The sequence below is a fragment of the Haliotis rufescens genome, unplaced genomic scaffold, assembly GCF_023055435.1.
Source record: "Haliotis rufescens isolate VD_foot unplaced genomic scaffold, xgHalRufe1.0.p SCAF_122, whole genome shotgun sequence".
Lineage (NCBI taxonomy): Eukaryota > Metazoa > Mollusca > Gastropoda > Lepetellida > Haliotidae > Haliotis > Haliotis rufescens.
Window position 1 is genome coordinate 264,333 of NW_025963805.1, and position 19,581 is coordinate 283,913.

General features: G+C 40.9%; 1 protein-coding gene across 2 annotated transcripts in view; it reads right to left on the reverse strand.

Moving 5' to 3' along the window:
- Positions 1 to 5,121: 5,121 nt before the first annotated feature.
- Positions 5,122 to 19,581, reverse strand: part of LOC124116544 (intraflagellar transport protein 46 homolog) — a 31,848-nt gene continuing 17,388 nt past the window's right edge. For both annotated transcript variants that reach the window (XM_048393933.1, XM_048393932.1), the window contains 6 exons: positions 16,651 to 16,785; positions 13,075 to 13,187; positions 12,227 to 12,293; positions 10,093 to 10,153; positions 9,217 to 9,320; positions 5,122 to 8,043 (listed from right to left, as the gene is read on the reverse strand). In XM_048393933.1, the coding sequence (XP_048249890.1) occupies positions 7,954 to 8,043; positions 9,217 to 9,320; positions 10,093 to 10,153; positions 12,227 to 12,293; positions 13,075 to 13,187; positions 16,651 to 16,785 (570 nt within the window). In that variant the 3' untranslated portion in view covers positions 5,122 to 7,953. The remainder of the gene's footprint in view (positions 8,044 to 9,216; positions 9,321 to 10,092; positions 10,154 to 12,226; positions 12,294 to 13,074; positions 13,188 to 16,650; positions 16,786 to 19,581) is intronic.

The window sequence follows — 19,581 nt, forward strand, 5'->3', positions numbered from 1 at the left end:
TTAATAAGCCCTCAAATTTTACAAACCTGATTAATATTTTATTAACATGGTAACAAGCTGGTAACAGCTCTTTTTTGTAAAATTAACCCAAAGTATATTTTGTTAAAAATGAATGTAGCTACCCCGTCTACTTCATCAATGCAATCAATATTAACAATATCACCAATTAATTTAAATAATCGTAAGATTATTCATGTAAAATATACTGATTGTTATTTACAATTAAGACTTGACGGGCGGTCCGGTAGCCTAGTGGTTAAAGCGTTCGCTCGTCACGCCGATGACCCAGGTTCGATTCCCGACATGGGTACAATGTGTGAAGCCCATTTCTGCTGTCCCCCACTGTGATATTGCTGGAATATTGCTAACAGCGGCGTTAAACCATACTCACTCACTTAGACTTGAGTACCCTACCCACAGTCCCATCTATGATATATTTGTGATCCAAGTCATACTCATTTTGGCAGTTTCTTTTATGATGTTAAAAATAAAAGCAGAAAATATATTCTCAATCTAAACAATTGTGATCAGTGTTGTCATGGAAATAAGACAAAGCGCCATTGTCCTGATTGTTGTCTTCTGTTTCAGGACCTGGATCTTGTCCCAACTGATGCTCTCTTTGAGAACAGGAGACTTCAGCAACAGCTCATCTCACTGTTTGGGAAATTGAAAGCGACTCTGCCAATAATTTGAAGCTGAATTGATATGTCACTGACAGAGTAAATGTTGTTAAATTATGAACAGTAGCATATAAACTGGCAAGTTGTGCACCAAACCTTTTGTCTGATTGCAAATGTATATAGAGCTGCTTGGCCGCAATCAGACTATACGCTTAAACGTGCCATGATTGTTCACACGGGGGTTTGGTGTGGCTAGCTCGTACCCCAAAGTATAGTGCAATTTGTGATATCGCTTGTGATTACAATTATCTCTATAGTGCATACTGCTTACAATTACGCATATTTTTGACTTTATCGCATATCACGCACTTGCTTGGCTAGTCACCGGTCGTTGACCACAGGGGTACACCTCCAATAGTTAGACGTCTGTGTAAGGCATTGTTGTGTCTTACTATAAATCTCAATATTGTGAATAATTATATTGTATTTAGTTGACATCAATTACCTATAGACTGAAAATGAACAGGAATAGGGTTACTGGTGCTTTCAGAAATTCCATCAATCATGGTGAAACTGTCACCATTACGCAGGAACAGGTGAGAACATGGGCTGAATGGTCCTTGTTCTGTTGACATTATACTGTGGAGTTTATTTACTTAGAGGTACCAGAACTAATAACTCCATATATTCATAAGGAGATTTTGGCAATCTTCAGTTATGATAAAAAGGAAACTATTTTCGACAACCGTTTGCCAATCGCCACCACTATGAAAAATAGAAGGTACCGAGGATTTCAAATTCGACCCATAACCATGGTCATATATGGGATGTATTTCGGCTTCTTTGATATAGTTAAGTTGGGATTAGTCGGCATGTTGACACCGTCTAATGTAGGAGACTCTCTAATCATATGTTATGCTTCACCCTATCGAGAAAATTTGATGCCCTTCTCCTATGCTTACTTGCAAGGAGCTGGGTATACTACCGATCAAGTAAATAAATTTTGTGTATTTGGGGGTGAAGGTAATTTAAACATTCAGCTTAGGTTGCGGTGGACACCACTTGCCCACAATGATCATTTCCTTTTCCACAATACCTGGAAGAGGTGTGGATATTGCCTATTAGACCGTTATGCAAGTAAGGGCTACGAAGTGCAGCATTGTGAGTGGTGCATAAACACAGCTACAAATCAAGAATATTAATTAGAAGACTGACCATGTAATTCTAAAATGATATTATTTTTTTATTGTAGATGTGTCAGAAGCACGGTCTGAAAGGACATTTTGTGAAGGGATTACAAAACTTCAGAAAGACAGCCTTAACATTAACAATTACAGACAGTTGACATATGGACAGATGTTAGTTACTGCCTATGCTTCTAAATTGACGGAACAGTTCCCCAATGTAGTGAAACTAATGGAAATCGCACGCATTTTGCCCATATCCAGCCTCATTCTACAAGATGGTGGAGAGCCTCTTTCCTTCCAAATTTTTCTCATTTAATGGTACATTACTGGCCTTATTCAGACCAGTTTATTCGAGGTGGATTTTTTCCAATAAGAGCAAGTCCGCCTGTTGTGGTCCCTAATGTAGTTGATAGTGACAGTGACAGCAAAAGTGACGCTTCCTCAGACTCAGGTCTACATTTTAGAATTGACCCTGACGACTTGGACTGGTTAATCTTGGGAGTAATAAGTATACATGATTAGGACATTGATGATAAGTTGTTAGTTGGTGTTGTAAAATTATTGTGATTTTTGCCTGAAGAAAAATGCTCATATGTCTATATGTATGTATGTATGTATGTATGTATGTATGTATGTATGTATGTATGTATATGAAATTAAAGCGTTGAGAAGATGTTCTATTTTTACCAATCTGCATCTACCGAAAAAAAAACAACTGAAAACTTTACAAAGAATAATAATTTGATTATGTCTTAATAAGCCTTCACATGTTATTATTCTCAGATAGGTACAACCCAAGACAGATCCTATCTGAGACATTACCTTGTAAAATTTCATTGTATTGTTTTTCCTGGTCCTCAGATGCATACACACACAAGTTGTTACATATTGATATTGTACTATTGTATTTACATTTCATATTCTATTATCATTGGTCAATCGCATGGGACATGCTCTACAACAGGAAGTATAACATGTATAACCAGGGTATATTGGTACTTATTTAGTATTTACTTAAAATATAGATGGATATGAGAGAAGAGACTGTAGAGGGTGAGGGCATCACCCACAGGGTAAATGATAATTGATTTTGCTTCTCTTAGTGATAGAGATAACATTTTCATTAGTACAATGAAATTAGCAGAATCTGGTCTTGCAATATAAGTATCAGAGGGGAAATGAATGGATGAAACAAATTGTCAGTCTTGAGATGATGGAATATTTCTGAGTACTACTGCTTGATTGGAATGTCTGATTAACATCATTAAGTTCCTTTAGGCGCCTTCCAGTCTGACAGAGTGTTGGGTTTTTGTCATAAATTGGTTGAATTATGAGTATGTTATTATGAGTTACGGTTGACCAATGAGTTAGGAAATTAGCTGAAGGTTTGGTTAAGAAGGGCTTGATAGAAAAACTTATTGGAACGGACATTGGGGTTCATATGGAGGTGAGCGTTAGGACTCATTTCACATGACGTCAAATACTATTTCGGTGGAAGGAGCAAAAATTATCATGAATAGTATTTAGTGAGTTGTCCGAGAGTGGTGCGGGGAGTCGGGAGCATACAGCTGAACAGAGGTTCTCTGTATGTTGGGATCCCGGGTCAGAAAAGAAGTAGAGTTAAACGTTCATCAGAAAAACTATCAGGCTCTTCAACGCATCATCTAGGTATGTGTTGTACTTAAGTAAGACAGGCAACAAGAAGATAACTGAGGACCTTGTGTGTATATTGACAATAACTACCATCACCAATAAATGGACTTGAGCAAACCATCCGACTTGTGATTTTGAGAGAGAGCTACATAATCCCCACGACCAAAGAGTGGTTAGCTAGAGAAAGTGACCAAGGGTAGAGTGAGTTAGTGAGTATGGTTTTACGCCGCTTTTAGCAATATTCCAGCAATATCACGGCGGGGGACACCAGAAATGGGCTTCACACATTGTACCCATGTCGGGAATCGAACCCAGGTCTTCGGCGTGACGAGCGAACGCTTTAACCACCAGGCTACCCAACCACCCCGACCAAGGGTAGAAGGGTACAGTACCTGAACCTAAGGTTAAACATTAGTAACATTACCTTGTAAAATTTCATTGTTTTTTCTGGTCCTCAGATGCATACACACACAAGTTGTTACATATTGATATTGTAATATTGTATTACTAGAAGTAATGTATATATATATATATATATATATATTTATTTGCCATAATAATTCATATATTTAATGGTATATTCTATTATCAAGTCTTTGGTCAATTGCATGGGACATGCTCTACAAAAGGAAGGGCATGTATAACCATGGTATTTTGGAAAAAAGGGTTTTAATATAAACTTAAAATGTGGTTTATGAAATTTTATAAGGTTCTAGGTTAAAATATGAAATGGACATGAGAGGGGTGATTGTACTGGGTGAGGTCAAAAGATTATTGATTTTACTTCTCTGGGAGATCGAAATAGCATTTAATGAATATTGAGGAAATACCAAGATTTGGTCTGGAAGTATAAGTGCCAGAGAGTAAAGGAAAAGATTGAAGATTTGAATACATGATCAGTCGTGACTCCAATATATATTTTTGTGAGAACTACTGCTTGAATTGGAATGATCTGATTGGGAATTCTTCAGTCTGACAGGGTATTTGGTTTTCATCTTAGGGTTGCTTGAATTATGAGAACCGTATTCGACGTAATAACCGCCCACTCTAATAAGCGCCCATGGCGATATTTGCTAATATATTGGCTAGTGAACAATCCCAATTAGCACCCTTCTGATTGACTTATTTATTCACGTGAAATACGCAATGTGTGTTATATACATTCTTAATTATGGGCAATTAAATTCTGGAAAAAATATATCTGTCGCATATAAACATTTCAGTCCGTCAGCATAAACCACGAAATTTATCTTTCAACTCTATTTGTTTTCCAACAAAATAATATTCTAATAAGAGCCCCCTATTTCTAATTTTGAGAGTGCCCTGGGCGCTTATTACATCGAATACGGTATGTTCAATTGACCAACGAACTGAGGTAGTTAACGGAGATGGTTTAGTCAGGAGAGTTTGATGGTACAACTGATTGGAATGGAAATTGTGGTTATTATGGAGATGAGCGTTAGGACTCATTTCGCATGACTCCAAACATTATTTCAACTAAAAAAAGTATGAGAATCTGTACTTCACTGAGAAAGTGTTGGCCCAAATATAACATTTGTTACATTTGACCACTTTCTAAATGGCATTGTGTATTCATAACAATTGTCATGCAACAAGCCCCAGGTGTTCGTGAGCCTGTGTACAAACAACATTCACGACTGTTCCAATAAATATTTTTATTCACATATTTCCATCTGTACAAGTAAAACAGTTGTCATTAAACATGGGTAGGGAGCCACACACAACAATGAGCAGCTGTGTTATCTCTGATCTGATCTTCACAAGACTGTCCACACACAGATCTCTTGTCTTCACTAATAACCATCAACAACAGCTCTGAACAACATGGACGGAATGGACTTCTGTGGAGGTTCTCCACACATTTGTAACATACATGAACAGGGTTAGAAACTAACAGTTTTTGTCCACTAGTCCTTATAATGATAACATATAGCAAAACCCTTAAAACGGGCCAATTTCTACTAGTCCGTAGGATACCTTAACCATTGGGCAGTTTGGGAAGGACTACAGGACTAGTGCCAATTTCTAACGCTGATGAATATACTACTCAAAAGAAATTAAGGGCCAACTGCTTCTTTCAGATAACTATAGTGAATCTGTCATGCCATTATAGTCTATGCTTTCATAAAAGAACTGGACATTCCTTAACTTCTTTTGAGTAGAATACTATTCCTTCATCTTCATCAATGTATAAATAGTATGCAACATCTGGCGCATGTTTCAAGATCAAATTCCATATCAATCTGGATTTGAAATTAAGGATGGATTCCTTGCAATTATCTTAATATTAAACACTTAGTGGTTTGCTAGCTTAAAATATTTGAGCCAAACCTCAAGCACGAAACTCCTCTTAATTTGTAACGATGACTCCTCAACCTCTAGTACTGATGAACAGCCGTGTGATGAAGGATACATGATCAGGGCTGATATAGAATAACACTTGTCTGTTACAATGGCTATGTAGAAACAATGACGGCGTGTGAGTTGAGGAATGTAGAGTCCCACCGATTGGTGATGACTGAATGCGTGGTCATCTTGTAGGTGTTCGACAGTAGTGGAGTTACTGTCAGCAGTGTCAAACATCGAGTACCACTCACTACAAGCGGTACATCACAACAGCGATTTCTTGCTGCTGGGTGTCTGTTAACATCACAGTCAATGATATTCTGGCCCAAGTAAAACAGTACACTGACGGTAACGCACTGTACATAACAAGTCACAATACTAGGATTTCATACCGTTAACAAATATATACAAGAAAAACCTAATCAGATCCTATTGTCCGGATTGTTAGGTTAATGACGATTCTAAAAAAACAGTAGTTTTGCATGGCATTGGCTCCTTTGTTTTCTTATGTTTCGTAACACATACTACTCAAAAGAAGTCAAGGACAACCCGATTCTTCGATATTACTACAGTAGAACACGGATATAACAAACACAGATAGAGTGAAAAAACGGATACAACGAACTGCAAAAAATCCCCGATTTATGTCCTATATATCATCATATAAAACTTACGTACATGACGCACTCTCTACAGCGAACTATGGATATAGTGAACTGATATCTGATCACCGGCAAGGCCCATTTACCACTAATTAGTGACGTGTAGAGCGAACTGAGAAATCTCACTCAGTGATCTGCGGTTAATCGGCACCACAAATCAACACAATCAGCGGTGACGGATCAACCTTGCATTGTGTTAATCTTACCTGTACATGTAATCTTGTCTGTAAAACAAACATTAAACATATAAATTTTACGAAATTGTGTCCAAGTGTCATATACTATCGTGGCGGGCAATAGTAAGAGGAATTTGATAACAATGTTCGAAAAATGTTATGAACTTAATGTTATCAAAGGAATGTTATAAAATGTTATCAATTGAATGCTATGAAGTGATCACTGCTAATACAAGTCAATGCTGCAGTAACGTGTATTGTGTTATGTTTTATCTAAGATGGCGGACGTTTCCGAGCGAAAACATATATAACGAACAACAGATATAAAGAACTGATTTCTCTGGTCCCTTGTAGTTCGTTATATCCATGTTCTACTGTAATACTCTACTCAAATAAGTTAAGAACAACCCAATTATTTCATACTATTGATATACTACTGAAATATGTTAAGGACAATCCGATTCTTTCATATTACTATAGTTACTGTAATGGTAGACTTCTCAAAAGAAGTTAAGAATGACATATTACTATACATAATGTGTGATGTCAGATGACTTCTTTTGAGGTGGATAATTCAACCATGAATAAAGAATTTTTTATTATGTCTGTGTATTAGTCCAGCAGACTTCATCAACATCAGGGTGGCACTGAAAGCTGTGCCCATCAACGGAGACAAGGTCCTACAGTCAATCCTGTCTTCACTCGTACACATACAAGGCACAACAGTATCGTGTGATTACACAAGAAGTCAGCAAATGTTTCTCATCAAGGGATGACAGCCACGCTACCAGGCCATGTTAAACATCAGGCAGGAACACAGTTCGATCTTATCAGCAACGATGTCTGCATGTTTTAGGCCAGGAAAGGGAAGATAACTCTTTCACTGAAAAAACATGGCAACCTTGACTTTCATCATTCTGATATTAAAACCAGATATCATGGCGGAAAAAGTCAACCAATAAACACTGCACTGAACAAATATACATGTGATGTTTGAAACTACTGGACCCATAATGAGAAACATTTGGTTAACACTTCACGGCCTAATCTTCGCTATGAATGTGTTTCAGCATCCCCTGGTACATCCGTGGCTCACCATGGCAACAAGCCATTTTTAAAAAAAAAATCGAAAGTACCAATTTAACTGAATTTGATGACATTCAGCACGTTACAAAATTGCCTCCCAACCAAAATCTTGGTACATGAGGCATGTAATTCAAAGTTAAACATTGTTTCAGCAGGTCCAAAACCCTCCTCTGTACCCCGTTGTGTTGTGTGTTGGTAGATGCTATAGAATCAGTCTCTCCTGGTCGTCTGTGTGGTCCTCAGGCTTGAAGGAATTATCCAGGCGATTCTCCTCAGCCAGGGTGCGGAAATGCTGAAAATAAAACAAGCTCTCATTATTTCCCCAAAAACATTAATTTACCTTAAAGACAAGCCTTTGCCCCACACAAACCCAACACGATCACATAACTGAGTTTATAAGCAAGGTTTTGGGATGCAGTTAATTTGAAACTAAACAAATACCATTTTTACAGTTTTAACAAAACTGGACACAAGACATATTTCAAAATGGCTGCCATGGCAGATCGCTGTGGGTGTCATCATTGGTGGGGTCATCTTTCTGAGGCAAGGGAGTTAGCTTACTAAAAGTCCAGTTTCAACCCTGCCGAACTAGGCTGCAATTTCGTGGTTTGATCGTAACGTCGTGGCGATTACAGGTTATGTCCCTTCTATTGACAATCAGATTCAACCTCTTGTATCACTTGCACATGGCAGCACCCAGTCAATAATCAAGATCTTTCTTGTAATTACATTGGCAAAGTTACAGCAAATAACATTGGCAAATTCTCAGGCACTGCCCGCATCATCATAAAGTACACCACACATTTCGTTTTCAAAAACTAAAAAAATCGTAACACTTAAAAACAATAAAACACATTTACTTTCATTTACATCTTGTGGCATGGTCATGGTGACAATAGGAGTTTCCAGGTTGTTTATTTGGTTTCATACAGGTTTGGACAAACAAACAAACAGAAAAAGAAGGCCAAACCACCTGCTCGCCTGCCGGCCCAACAGACCGCACTATATTTTCAAAAGTCATTGTCTGAGAACCAATTCTTTTATTTCTTTAAGCCTAATGGTAACCATTTGCCCAACTGACGCATGTGGGTAATAATTAATGCGACATAATTGAAAAAGATGCAGCGTTGCCGCGCTCTAGGATGATTGGTTTGGTTGTTTTTTTTGTTTAACGCCACACTCAGCAATATTCCAGCTATATGAAGGTTGTCTGTAAATAATCGAGTCTGGACCAGACAATCCAGTGATTGATATCATGAGCATCGATCCACGCAATTGGGATCGATGACATGCATCAACCAAGTCAGCAAGCCTGAACACCCGATCCCGTTGGTCGCCTTTTACGACAAGCATAGTCGCCTTTTACGGCAAGCATGGGTTGCTGAAGACCTAGGATGAGCAGTGATGATAGATGCGTTTAGTGCAGGTGTCCCCGGTAGGATGGCATGACGGTGTGGGTCTGTACCTGTGAGTTCTTGAACTCCGAGTACAGGGTGAAGAGAACATGCAGGGCCTGTATCTTCTCGTTCTGGTGGGTGCTGTTACGGTAGATAGGGATGTCCAGCATGGCTGTAAGAGTACATCACAGTCAGTCAAAACTAGGGCTGGGACAACACACAACTATGCCATCCAATACATATCCCGATTCCTTGCTCACGATCCGATACGTACCACGATACGTGTATGTGCTCGTATCTGTAGTGCTTAACCCATATTTTGACCTGGCACAGTGATGATTTACAGTTGGCAGTTTCAAGTATGGCACAATGGATGAAAATATTTACTTTTTTACTTCTGATTTTCACGACTAATTAGTGTTTGGTGTAACAGTCATTAAAGTAAACATTTAAGGTATGAATCGATAATTTTTACTTAGTGTGCAACTGTGATCAATACTTGCATGGGGGAAGTAAAATATCGCGATCCAATGATGCATCATTGTATCGTCCCACCACTAGTCAAAATGTTATGTTTCATGGTTTCCAATCAATTGAAATAATTGAAGATCGATCAGATGGTCCAAACAACCAAGCAATTGAATGCAATTTTAAATAATAGAACAAAAACAAATTTGCCCCCTCTTCCAAGATCTCATCTTTTCAGATATTTTATAAAGGTGTATTCACTAGTTTACACCTTGGTACATGGACAAAAGACAAGGAAAGAGTGAGGCCAAAGTCATTTTTGAAAAATATATGGCTGTGTAAGTATTTGTGTTTGTTTTTGTTAAGTGTGATCTGGATTTACAGAACTGAACATTGAAAAACTGAAGAATAATGTCTTCCAATTAACGTTGAGGATCAGTCTGTTTTGAAAAGCAATTCTCAACACAACAACTTACAGCACACGATCTCCACGTACTGGCCCAGGTCACAGTCGAGTTCCGCCGTCGGGAGACCAACCTGGAAACACACGGCACAACTGTCTTTACAACATGTACAACAATACTACAGGATATGTCTAAGCCTTCTCAGAGGCCCTTACTTAGAGTAGGTTGGTTTGTTGTTTTACGCCGCACTCAGCAATATTGCAGCTATATGACGGCGGTCTGTAAATAATCGAGTCTGGACCAGACAATCCAATGATTGATATCATGAGCATCAATCCACGCAATTGGGATCGATGACCTGCATCAACCAAGTCAGCGAGCCTGACCATCCAATCCCATTAGTCGCCTTTTACGACAAGCATAGTCGCCTTTTATGGCAAGCATGGGTTGCTGAAGACCTATTCTACCCCGGATCTTCACGGGTCCCTTACTTAGAGAAAATGTCACTCAAAATTCCCAAATTTGACTACAGAATTCCCAATTTAGGTTATCACAATAACATCTACTGCAGTACTTTTAACGGCTGACTGACCACAATAACGAGTCTAGGAGTGAGTTTGGTTTAACGCCACTTTTAACAGTATTCCAGTTATAACACGGTGTGTCAGCTTAATGTGGGAGGAAAGCCCGAAGTGATGCAGGTCTCAGACATTTACCACTTTGGTGAAACCCACGAGCACGGGTATGGTGCTGACAAACCTAGAAACATAATCGGTGCGAACTGGAATTCGAACCCACAATCATAAGTTTCTGGCATACCCAAGGGACGCAACTCTGCACAGCGAATCGCGGCGCCTTAGATGACCCATTTCCCAAAAACAAAATCTCAATTCCGGACACAATACTGTATTCCATCCGCACTTGCCTGTCACAGGCACATCTTCTGCCACCCAAGATACATCCCGCAACAAGTATGTTTGTACAGTGAACGCCTGTTCTTATGGCCATTCCAGCCAGTTATCGGTGAGAATGTCAATAAATGGGTCATCACCATGATTTGTTACTCTTAAGATGGATGAGAGATGAGAACATCCTGGAAGCTGAGTTGTGTGCCCTGGACCAAAGTAGCTGACCATGGCAACAAGTCATAAAATCTATCCCAACAACTGACAAATGCATTATGTCTTTGTTTGTTTGTTGTTTAATGCCACACTCAACATTATTCTAGCTGTATGATGCGGTGTGTAAATAATCGAGTCTAGGCCAGACAATTAGGTGATTGACATTATGAGCATCGATCTACGCAGTTGGGATAAGATGACATGCATCAACCTATTCAGCGAGTCTGACCATCCGTTCCTGTTAGTCTCCTTTTACAACAAGCAAAGGATTGCTGAAGATCAATTCTAACCCAGATCTTCACAGTGGGAGACAAGCATGGGTTGCTGAAAACCAATTCTAACCCGGATCTCCACAGGGGGAGACAAGCATGGATTGCTGAAGACCAATTCTAACCCGGATCTCCACAGGGGGAGACAAGCATGGGTTCCTGAAGACCTACTACAACCCTGATCTCCACAGAGGGAGACAAGCATGGGTTCCTGAAGACCTACTATAACCTGGATCTCCACAGGGGGAGACAAGCATGGGTTCCTGAAGACCTACTACAACCCGGATCTCCACAGGGGGAGACAAGCATGGGTTCCTGAAGACCTACTACAACCCGGATCTCCACAGGGGGAGACAACATGGGTTCCTGAAGACCAACTCTAACCCGGATCTCCACAGGGGGAGACAACATGGGTTGCTGAAGACCAATTCTAACCTGGATCTCCACAGGGGGAGACAACATGGGTTGCTGAAGACCAACTCTAACCCGGATCTCCACAGGGGGAGACAAGCATGGGTTGCTGAAGACCAATTCTAACCTGGATCTTCACAGGGGGAGACAAGCATGGGTTGCTGAAGACCAATTCTAACCTGGATCTTCACAGGGGGAGACAAGCATGGGTTGCTGAAGACCAATTCTAACCCGGATCTCCACAGGGGGAGACAAGCATGGGTTGCTGAAGACCAATTCTAACCCGGATTTCCACAGGGGGAGACAAGCATGGATTGCTGAAGACCAATTCTAACCCGGATTTCCACAGGGGGACTGATGTAATGAGATCCCCTGGCAGTGTCACCTGTACTCTGTGAGTCTCACCTCCTTCAGCAGCTCCTCAAACTCAGGCGGCCACTCCTGCATCAGTGTGTCGATGTCGGGCATGTTCCTGAAACATACTGCTACATGTACACACAGTCATGTAATATACTGCTGCATGTAGACACAGTCCTGTAATATACTGCTACATGTAGACACAGTCCTGTAATATACTGCTACATGTAGACACAGTCATGTAATATACTGCTACATGTACACACAGTCCTGTAATATACTGCTACATGTACCCACAGTCCTTTAATATACTGCTACATGTAGACACAGTCCTGTAATATACTGCTACATGTAGACACAGTCATGTAATATACTGCTACATGTACACACAGTCATGAAATATACTGCTGCATGTACACACAGTCCTGTAATATACTGCTACGTGTAGACACAGTCATGTAATATACTGCTGCGTGTAGACACAGTCCTGTAATATACTGCTACATGTACACATAGTCCTGAAACATACTGCTACATGTACACACAGTCCTGAAACATACTGCTACATGTACACACAGTCCTGAAACATACTGCTACATGTACACACAGTCATGTAATATACTGCTACATGTACACACAGTCCTGTAATATACTGCTACATGTACACACAGTCCTGAAACATACTGCTACATGTACACACAGTCCTGTAATATACTGCTACATGTACACACAGTCATGTTATATACTGCTACATGTACACACAGTCCTGTAATATACTGCTACATGTACACACAGTCATGTTATATAGTGCTACATGTACACTCGAGTCCTGTAATATACTACTTCATTCAAATCATGTTTGATTATGTGTGTGGAAGGTTGAATCTCGTACATACTTGGAGTAGTGGACGTTGGGCGGTGGCTTGGACCGATGTAGTTCTCTGATACTCTCCACCCAGTTCTCGATGTGTTTGGGGTTGCGGTCAGCATTCTCCAGACTCTTCACAACCTGCAGGACACAAACATCGTCACAGCTGTTTTCACTAATCGTAACATGTACATACAATCCAAACATGGTCACAGCTGTTCTCACTCCTCGTAACACGTTCATACAACCACAAACATCGTCACAACTGCTCTCACTCATCGTAACATGTTCATACAACCACAAACATCGTCACAGCTGTTCTCAATCATCGTACAAAGGTTCATACAACCACAAACATCGTCACAGCTGTTCTCACTCCTCGTAACACGTTCATACAATCACAAACATCGTCACAGATGTTCTCACTCATCGTAACATGTACATACAATCACAAACATCGTCACAGCTGTTCTCACTCATCGTAACACGAACATACAATCACAAACATCGTCACAGCTGTTCTCACTCATCGTAACATGTACATACAATCACAAACATCGTCACAGCTGTTCTCACTCATCGTAACACGTACATACAATCACAAACATCGTCACAGCTGTTCTCACTCATCGTAACATGTACATACAATCAAAACATCGTCACAGCTGTTCTCACTCATCGTAACACGTACATACAACCACAAACATCATCACAGCTGTTCTCACTCATCGTAACATGTACATACAATCCAAACATCGTCACAGCTGTTCTCACTCATCGTAACATGTACATACAACCACAAACATCGTCACAGCTGTTCTCACTCATCGTAACATGTACATACAACCACACACATCATCACAGCTGTTCTCACTCATCGTAACATGTACATACAACCAAAAACATCGTCACAGCTGTTCTCACTCATCATAACATGTACATACAACCACAAACATCATCACAGCTGTTCTCACTCATCGTAACATGTACATACAACCACACAGATCATCACAGCTGTTTTCACTCATCATAACACGTACATACAACCACAAACATCATCACAGCTGTTCTCACTCATCGTAACATGTACATACAATCCAAACATCGTCACAGCTGTTCTCACTCATCATAACACGTACATACAACCACAAACATCGTCACAGCTGTTCTCACTCATCGTAACATGTACATACAACCAAAAACATCGTCACAGCTGTTCTCACTCATCGTACCATGTACATACAACCAAAAACATCATCACAGCTGTTCTCACTCATCGTAACATGTACATACAACCACAAACATCGTCACAGCTGTTCTCAATCATAATAACACGTTCATACAACCACAAACATCATCACAGCTGTTCTCACTCATCGTAACATGTACATACAACCACAAACATCGTCACAGCTGTTCTCAATCATAATAACACGTTCATACAACCACAAACATCATCACAGCTGTTCTCACTCATCGTAACATGTACATACAACCACAAACATCGTCACAGCTGTTCTCACTCATCGTAACATGTACATACAACCACAAACATCGTCACAGCTGTTCTCACTCATCTTAACAGGTAAATACAACCACAAACATCGTCACAGCTGTTCTCACTCATCTTAACAGGTAAATACAACCACAAACATCGTCACAGCTGTTCTCACTCATCGTAACACGTACATACAATCACAAACATCGTCACAGCTGTTCTCACTCATCGTAACACGTACATACAATCACAAACATCGTCACAGCTGTTCTCACTCATTGTAACATGTACATACAATCAAAACATCGTCACAGCTGTTCTCACTCATCGTAACACGTACATACAACCACAAACATCATCACAGCTGTTCTCACTCATCGTAACATGTACATACAATCCAAACATCGTCACAGCTGTTCTCACTCATCGTAACATGTACATACAACCACAAACATCGTCACAGCTGTTCTCACTCATCGTAACATGTACATACAACCACACACATCATCACAGCTGTTCTCACTCATCGTAACATGTACATACAACCAAAAACATCGTCACAGCTGTTCTCACTCATCATAACATGTACATACAACCACAAACATCGTCACAGCTGTTCTCACTCATCGTAACATGTACATACAACCACACACATCATCACAGCTGTTTTCACTCATCATAACACGTACATACAACCACAAACATCATCACAGCTGTTCTCACTCATCGTAACATGTACATACAATCCAAACATCGTCACAGCTGTTCTCACTCATCATAACACGTACATACAACCACAAACATCGTCACAGCTGTTCTCACTCATCGTAACATGTACATACAACCACAAACATTGTCACAGCTGTTCTCACTCATCGTAACATGTACATACAACCAAAAACATCGTCACAGCTGTTCTCACTCATCGTAACATGTACATACAACCAAAAACATCGTCACAGCTGTTCTCACTCATCGTAACATGTACATACAACCAAAAACATCATCACAGCTGTTCTCACTCATCGTAACATGTACATACAACCACAAACATCGTCACAGCTGTTCTCAATCATAATAACACGTTCATACAACCACAAACATCATCACAGCTGTTCTCACTCATCGTAACATGTACATACAACCACAAACATCGTCACAGCTGTTCTCAATCATAATAACACGTTCATACAACCACAAACATCATCACAGCTGTTCTCACTCATCGTAACATGTACATACAACCACAAACATCGTCACAGCTGTTCTCACTCATCGTAACATGTACATACAACCACAAACATCGTCACAGCTGTTCTCACTCATCTTAACAGGTAAATACAATCACAAACATCGTCACAGCTGTTCTCACTCATCTTAACAGGTAAATACAACCACAAACATCGTCACAGCTGTTCTCACTCATCGTAACACGTACATACAATCCAAACATCGTCACAGCTGTTCTCACTCATCGTAACATGTACATACAATCCAAACATCGTCACAGCTGTTCTCACTCATCGTAACACGTTCATACAACCACAAACATCGTCACAGCTGTTCTCACTCATCGTAACATGTACATACAACCACAAACATCGTCACAGCTGTTCTCACTCATCGTAACATGTACATACAACCACAAACATCGTCACAGCTGTTCTCACTCATCGTAACATGTACATACAATCCAAACATCGTCACAGCTGTTCTCACTCATCGTAACATGTACATACAACCACAAACATCGTCACAGCTGTTCTCACTCATCGTAACATGTACATACAACCACAAACATCGTCACAGCTGTTCTCACTCATCGTAACATGTACATACAACCACAAACATCGTCACAGCTGTTCTCACTCATCGTAACATGTACATACAACCACAAACATCGTCACAGCTGTTCTCACTCATCGTAACATGTACATACAACCACAAACATCGTCACAGCTGTTCTCACTCATCGTAACATGTACATACAACCACACACATCATCACAGCTGTTCTCACTCATCGTAACATGTACATACAACCACAAACATCACTCAGCTGTTCTCACTCATTGTAACATGTACATACAACCACATATATACTCACCAGCTGTTTGGCTGTCGTCTGTTTCGAGATGGCTCTGAGCTGCAGATCCAGCACGGTGGGGTCGGACTGTTTGGCACAGGGCTCATCAAGCACCGTCAGACCCAGTGTGTCAGGCTTGCCATCAGGCCGGGCGATCTGAGCCAACATAACACATGCAGTGCACTACGTATGCTCTCAGTTGGTCTTCTCAAGGCTGACGCTGTGGCTATGTTTTATTTGCTTGTTTGTAGTTTAATGCTGCTCTAAGCAATATTCCAGCTCTATGACAGATGCTTGTACAATATCTGGACCAGCAAACGACATCTCGTACATTATAAAGTGTTCTAGAGGCCATATTGTTAGAGGTATGCCTTGGTGGCTAGTAAATGAGAGTTACCTCCCTTAGCTGTAAACAAGCATAACAGTCTTGATCATTTGAGAAGTTTTGTCCGGTGACAGTTTTAAGAAGGTGGCTGTTACAAGGGCAATATGAGGCCTTTTACAATATCTACTTGCTCAGTGCGGACTGAACACCTATCTGCCACCACTGTTACAAATACAAGAAAGGAAAACATGTCTCTTTGGAGACATTCCACAGTGACTTATTTCTGGAAATTTGTGAGTGCAAAGAGAGCGTATAACAAGTATTTGTCACAGAGTGACGAAATATCCCCCGCCATATACACCATAGTACCAAATATGAAGACAATCCAGCGATTAGTTCTTGAGATATTGTGGCAACACCGTTTTCCAACTCAAAAACAGATTTGCCTGCTGTGACCTTGAAAATGGGGTCAAGGTCACCAAATCTGACAGGTGTATGCGGTGTCTGTATATACACTATAGTTCCAAATATGAAGACAATCTTGCGATTAGTTCTTGAGATATCGCGGCAACACCGTTTTCTAACTCCAAAAGCAGATTTGCCTGCTGTGACCTTGAAAATGGGGTCAAGGTCACCAAAACCGACTGGTGTCTGTGGTGTCTGTATATACACTATAGTTCCAAATATGAAGACAATCGAGAGGTTTAGTTCTTGAGATATCGCGGCAACACCGTTTTCCAACTCTAAAAGCAGATTTGCCTGCTGTGACCTTGAAAATGGGATCAAGGTCACCAAAACCGACTGGTGTCTGCGGAGTCTGTATATACACTATAGTTCCAAATATGAAGACAATCCAGTGTTTAGTTCTTGAGATATCGCGGCAACACCGTTTTCCAACTCTAAAAGCAGATTTGCCTGCTGTGACCTTGAAAATGGGGTCAAGGTCACCAAAACCGACTGGTGTCTGCGGTGTCTGTATATACACTATAGTTCCAAATATGAAGACAATCCAGTGTTTAGTTCTTGAGATATCGCGGCAACACCGTTTTCCAACTCTAAAAGCAGATTTGTCTGCTGTGACCTTGAAAATGGGATCAAGGTCACCAAAACCGACTGGTGTCTGCGGAGTCTGTATATACACCATAGTTCCAAATATGAAGACAATCCAGTGTTTAGTTCTTGAGATATCGCGGCAACACCGTTTTCCAACTCTAAAAGCAGATTTGTCTGCTGTGACCTTGAAAATGGGATCAAGGTCACCAAAACCGACTGGTGTCTGCGGAGTCTGTATATACACCATAGTTCCAAATATGAAGACAATCCAGTGTTTAGTTCTTGAGATATCGCGGCAACAAACAGGTGGGACGTACGGACGGACGTACGGACGGTCGTGAATACTATATCCCCCGCTTCGCGCTTTCGCGCGGCGGGGGATAATAGGGCCTGTTATATATTGCTGCCGAGAAGTTTGGGGATGGGTATCAGGCATGTTTCAAGACAAAATTCTAAACATTTATGAGTGCACTTACATTGTGACTTGTCACTTACTGCTACTGCTATGTATTGGACAAATTATATTGCCCTTTAAGATTGTACCCAAAACTTAACGCTTTAACCACTAGGCTACCCGACCACCCTTCAGTGACATAACAACGCTTTAACCACTAGGCTACCCGACCACCCTTCAGTGACATAACAACGCTTTAACCACTAGGCTACCCGACCACCCTTCAGTGACATAACAACGCTTTAACCACTTGGCTACCCGACCACCCTTCAGTGACATAACAACACTTTAACCACTAGACTACCCGACCACCCTTCAGTGACATAACAACGCTTTAACCACTAGGCTACCCGACCATCCTTCAGTGACATAACAACGCTTTAACCACTAGGCTACCCGACCACCCTTCAGTGACATAACAACGCTTTAACCACTAGGCTACCCGACCACCCTTCAGTGACATAACAACGCTTTAACCACTAGGCTACCCGACCACCCTTCAGTGACATAACAACGCTTTAACCACTAGACTACCCGACCACCCCTCAGTGACATAACAACGCTTTAACCCAAAGGCTACCCGACCACCCTTCAGTGACATAACAACGCTTTAACCACTAGGCTACCCGACCACCCTTCAGTGACATAACAACGCTTTAACCACTAGGCTACCTGACCACCCTTCAGTGACATAACAACGCTTTAACCACTAGGCTACCCGACCACCCTTCAGTGACATAACAACGCTTTAACCACTAGGCTACCCGACCACCCTTCAGTGACATAACAACGCTTTAACCACTAGGCTACCCGACCACCCTTCAGTGACATAACAACGCTTTAACCACTTGGCTACCCGACCACCCTTCAGTGACATAACAACGCTTTAACCACTAGGCTACCCGACCATCCTTCAGTGACATAACAACGCTTTAACCACTAGACTACCCGACCACCCTTCAGTGACATAACAACGCTTTAACCACTAGGCTACCCGACCACCCTTCAGTGACATAACAACGCTTTAACCACTAGGCTACCCGACCACCCTTCAGTGACATAACAACGCTTTAACCACTAGACTACCCGACCACCCCTCAGTGACATAACAACGCTTTAA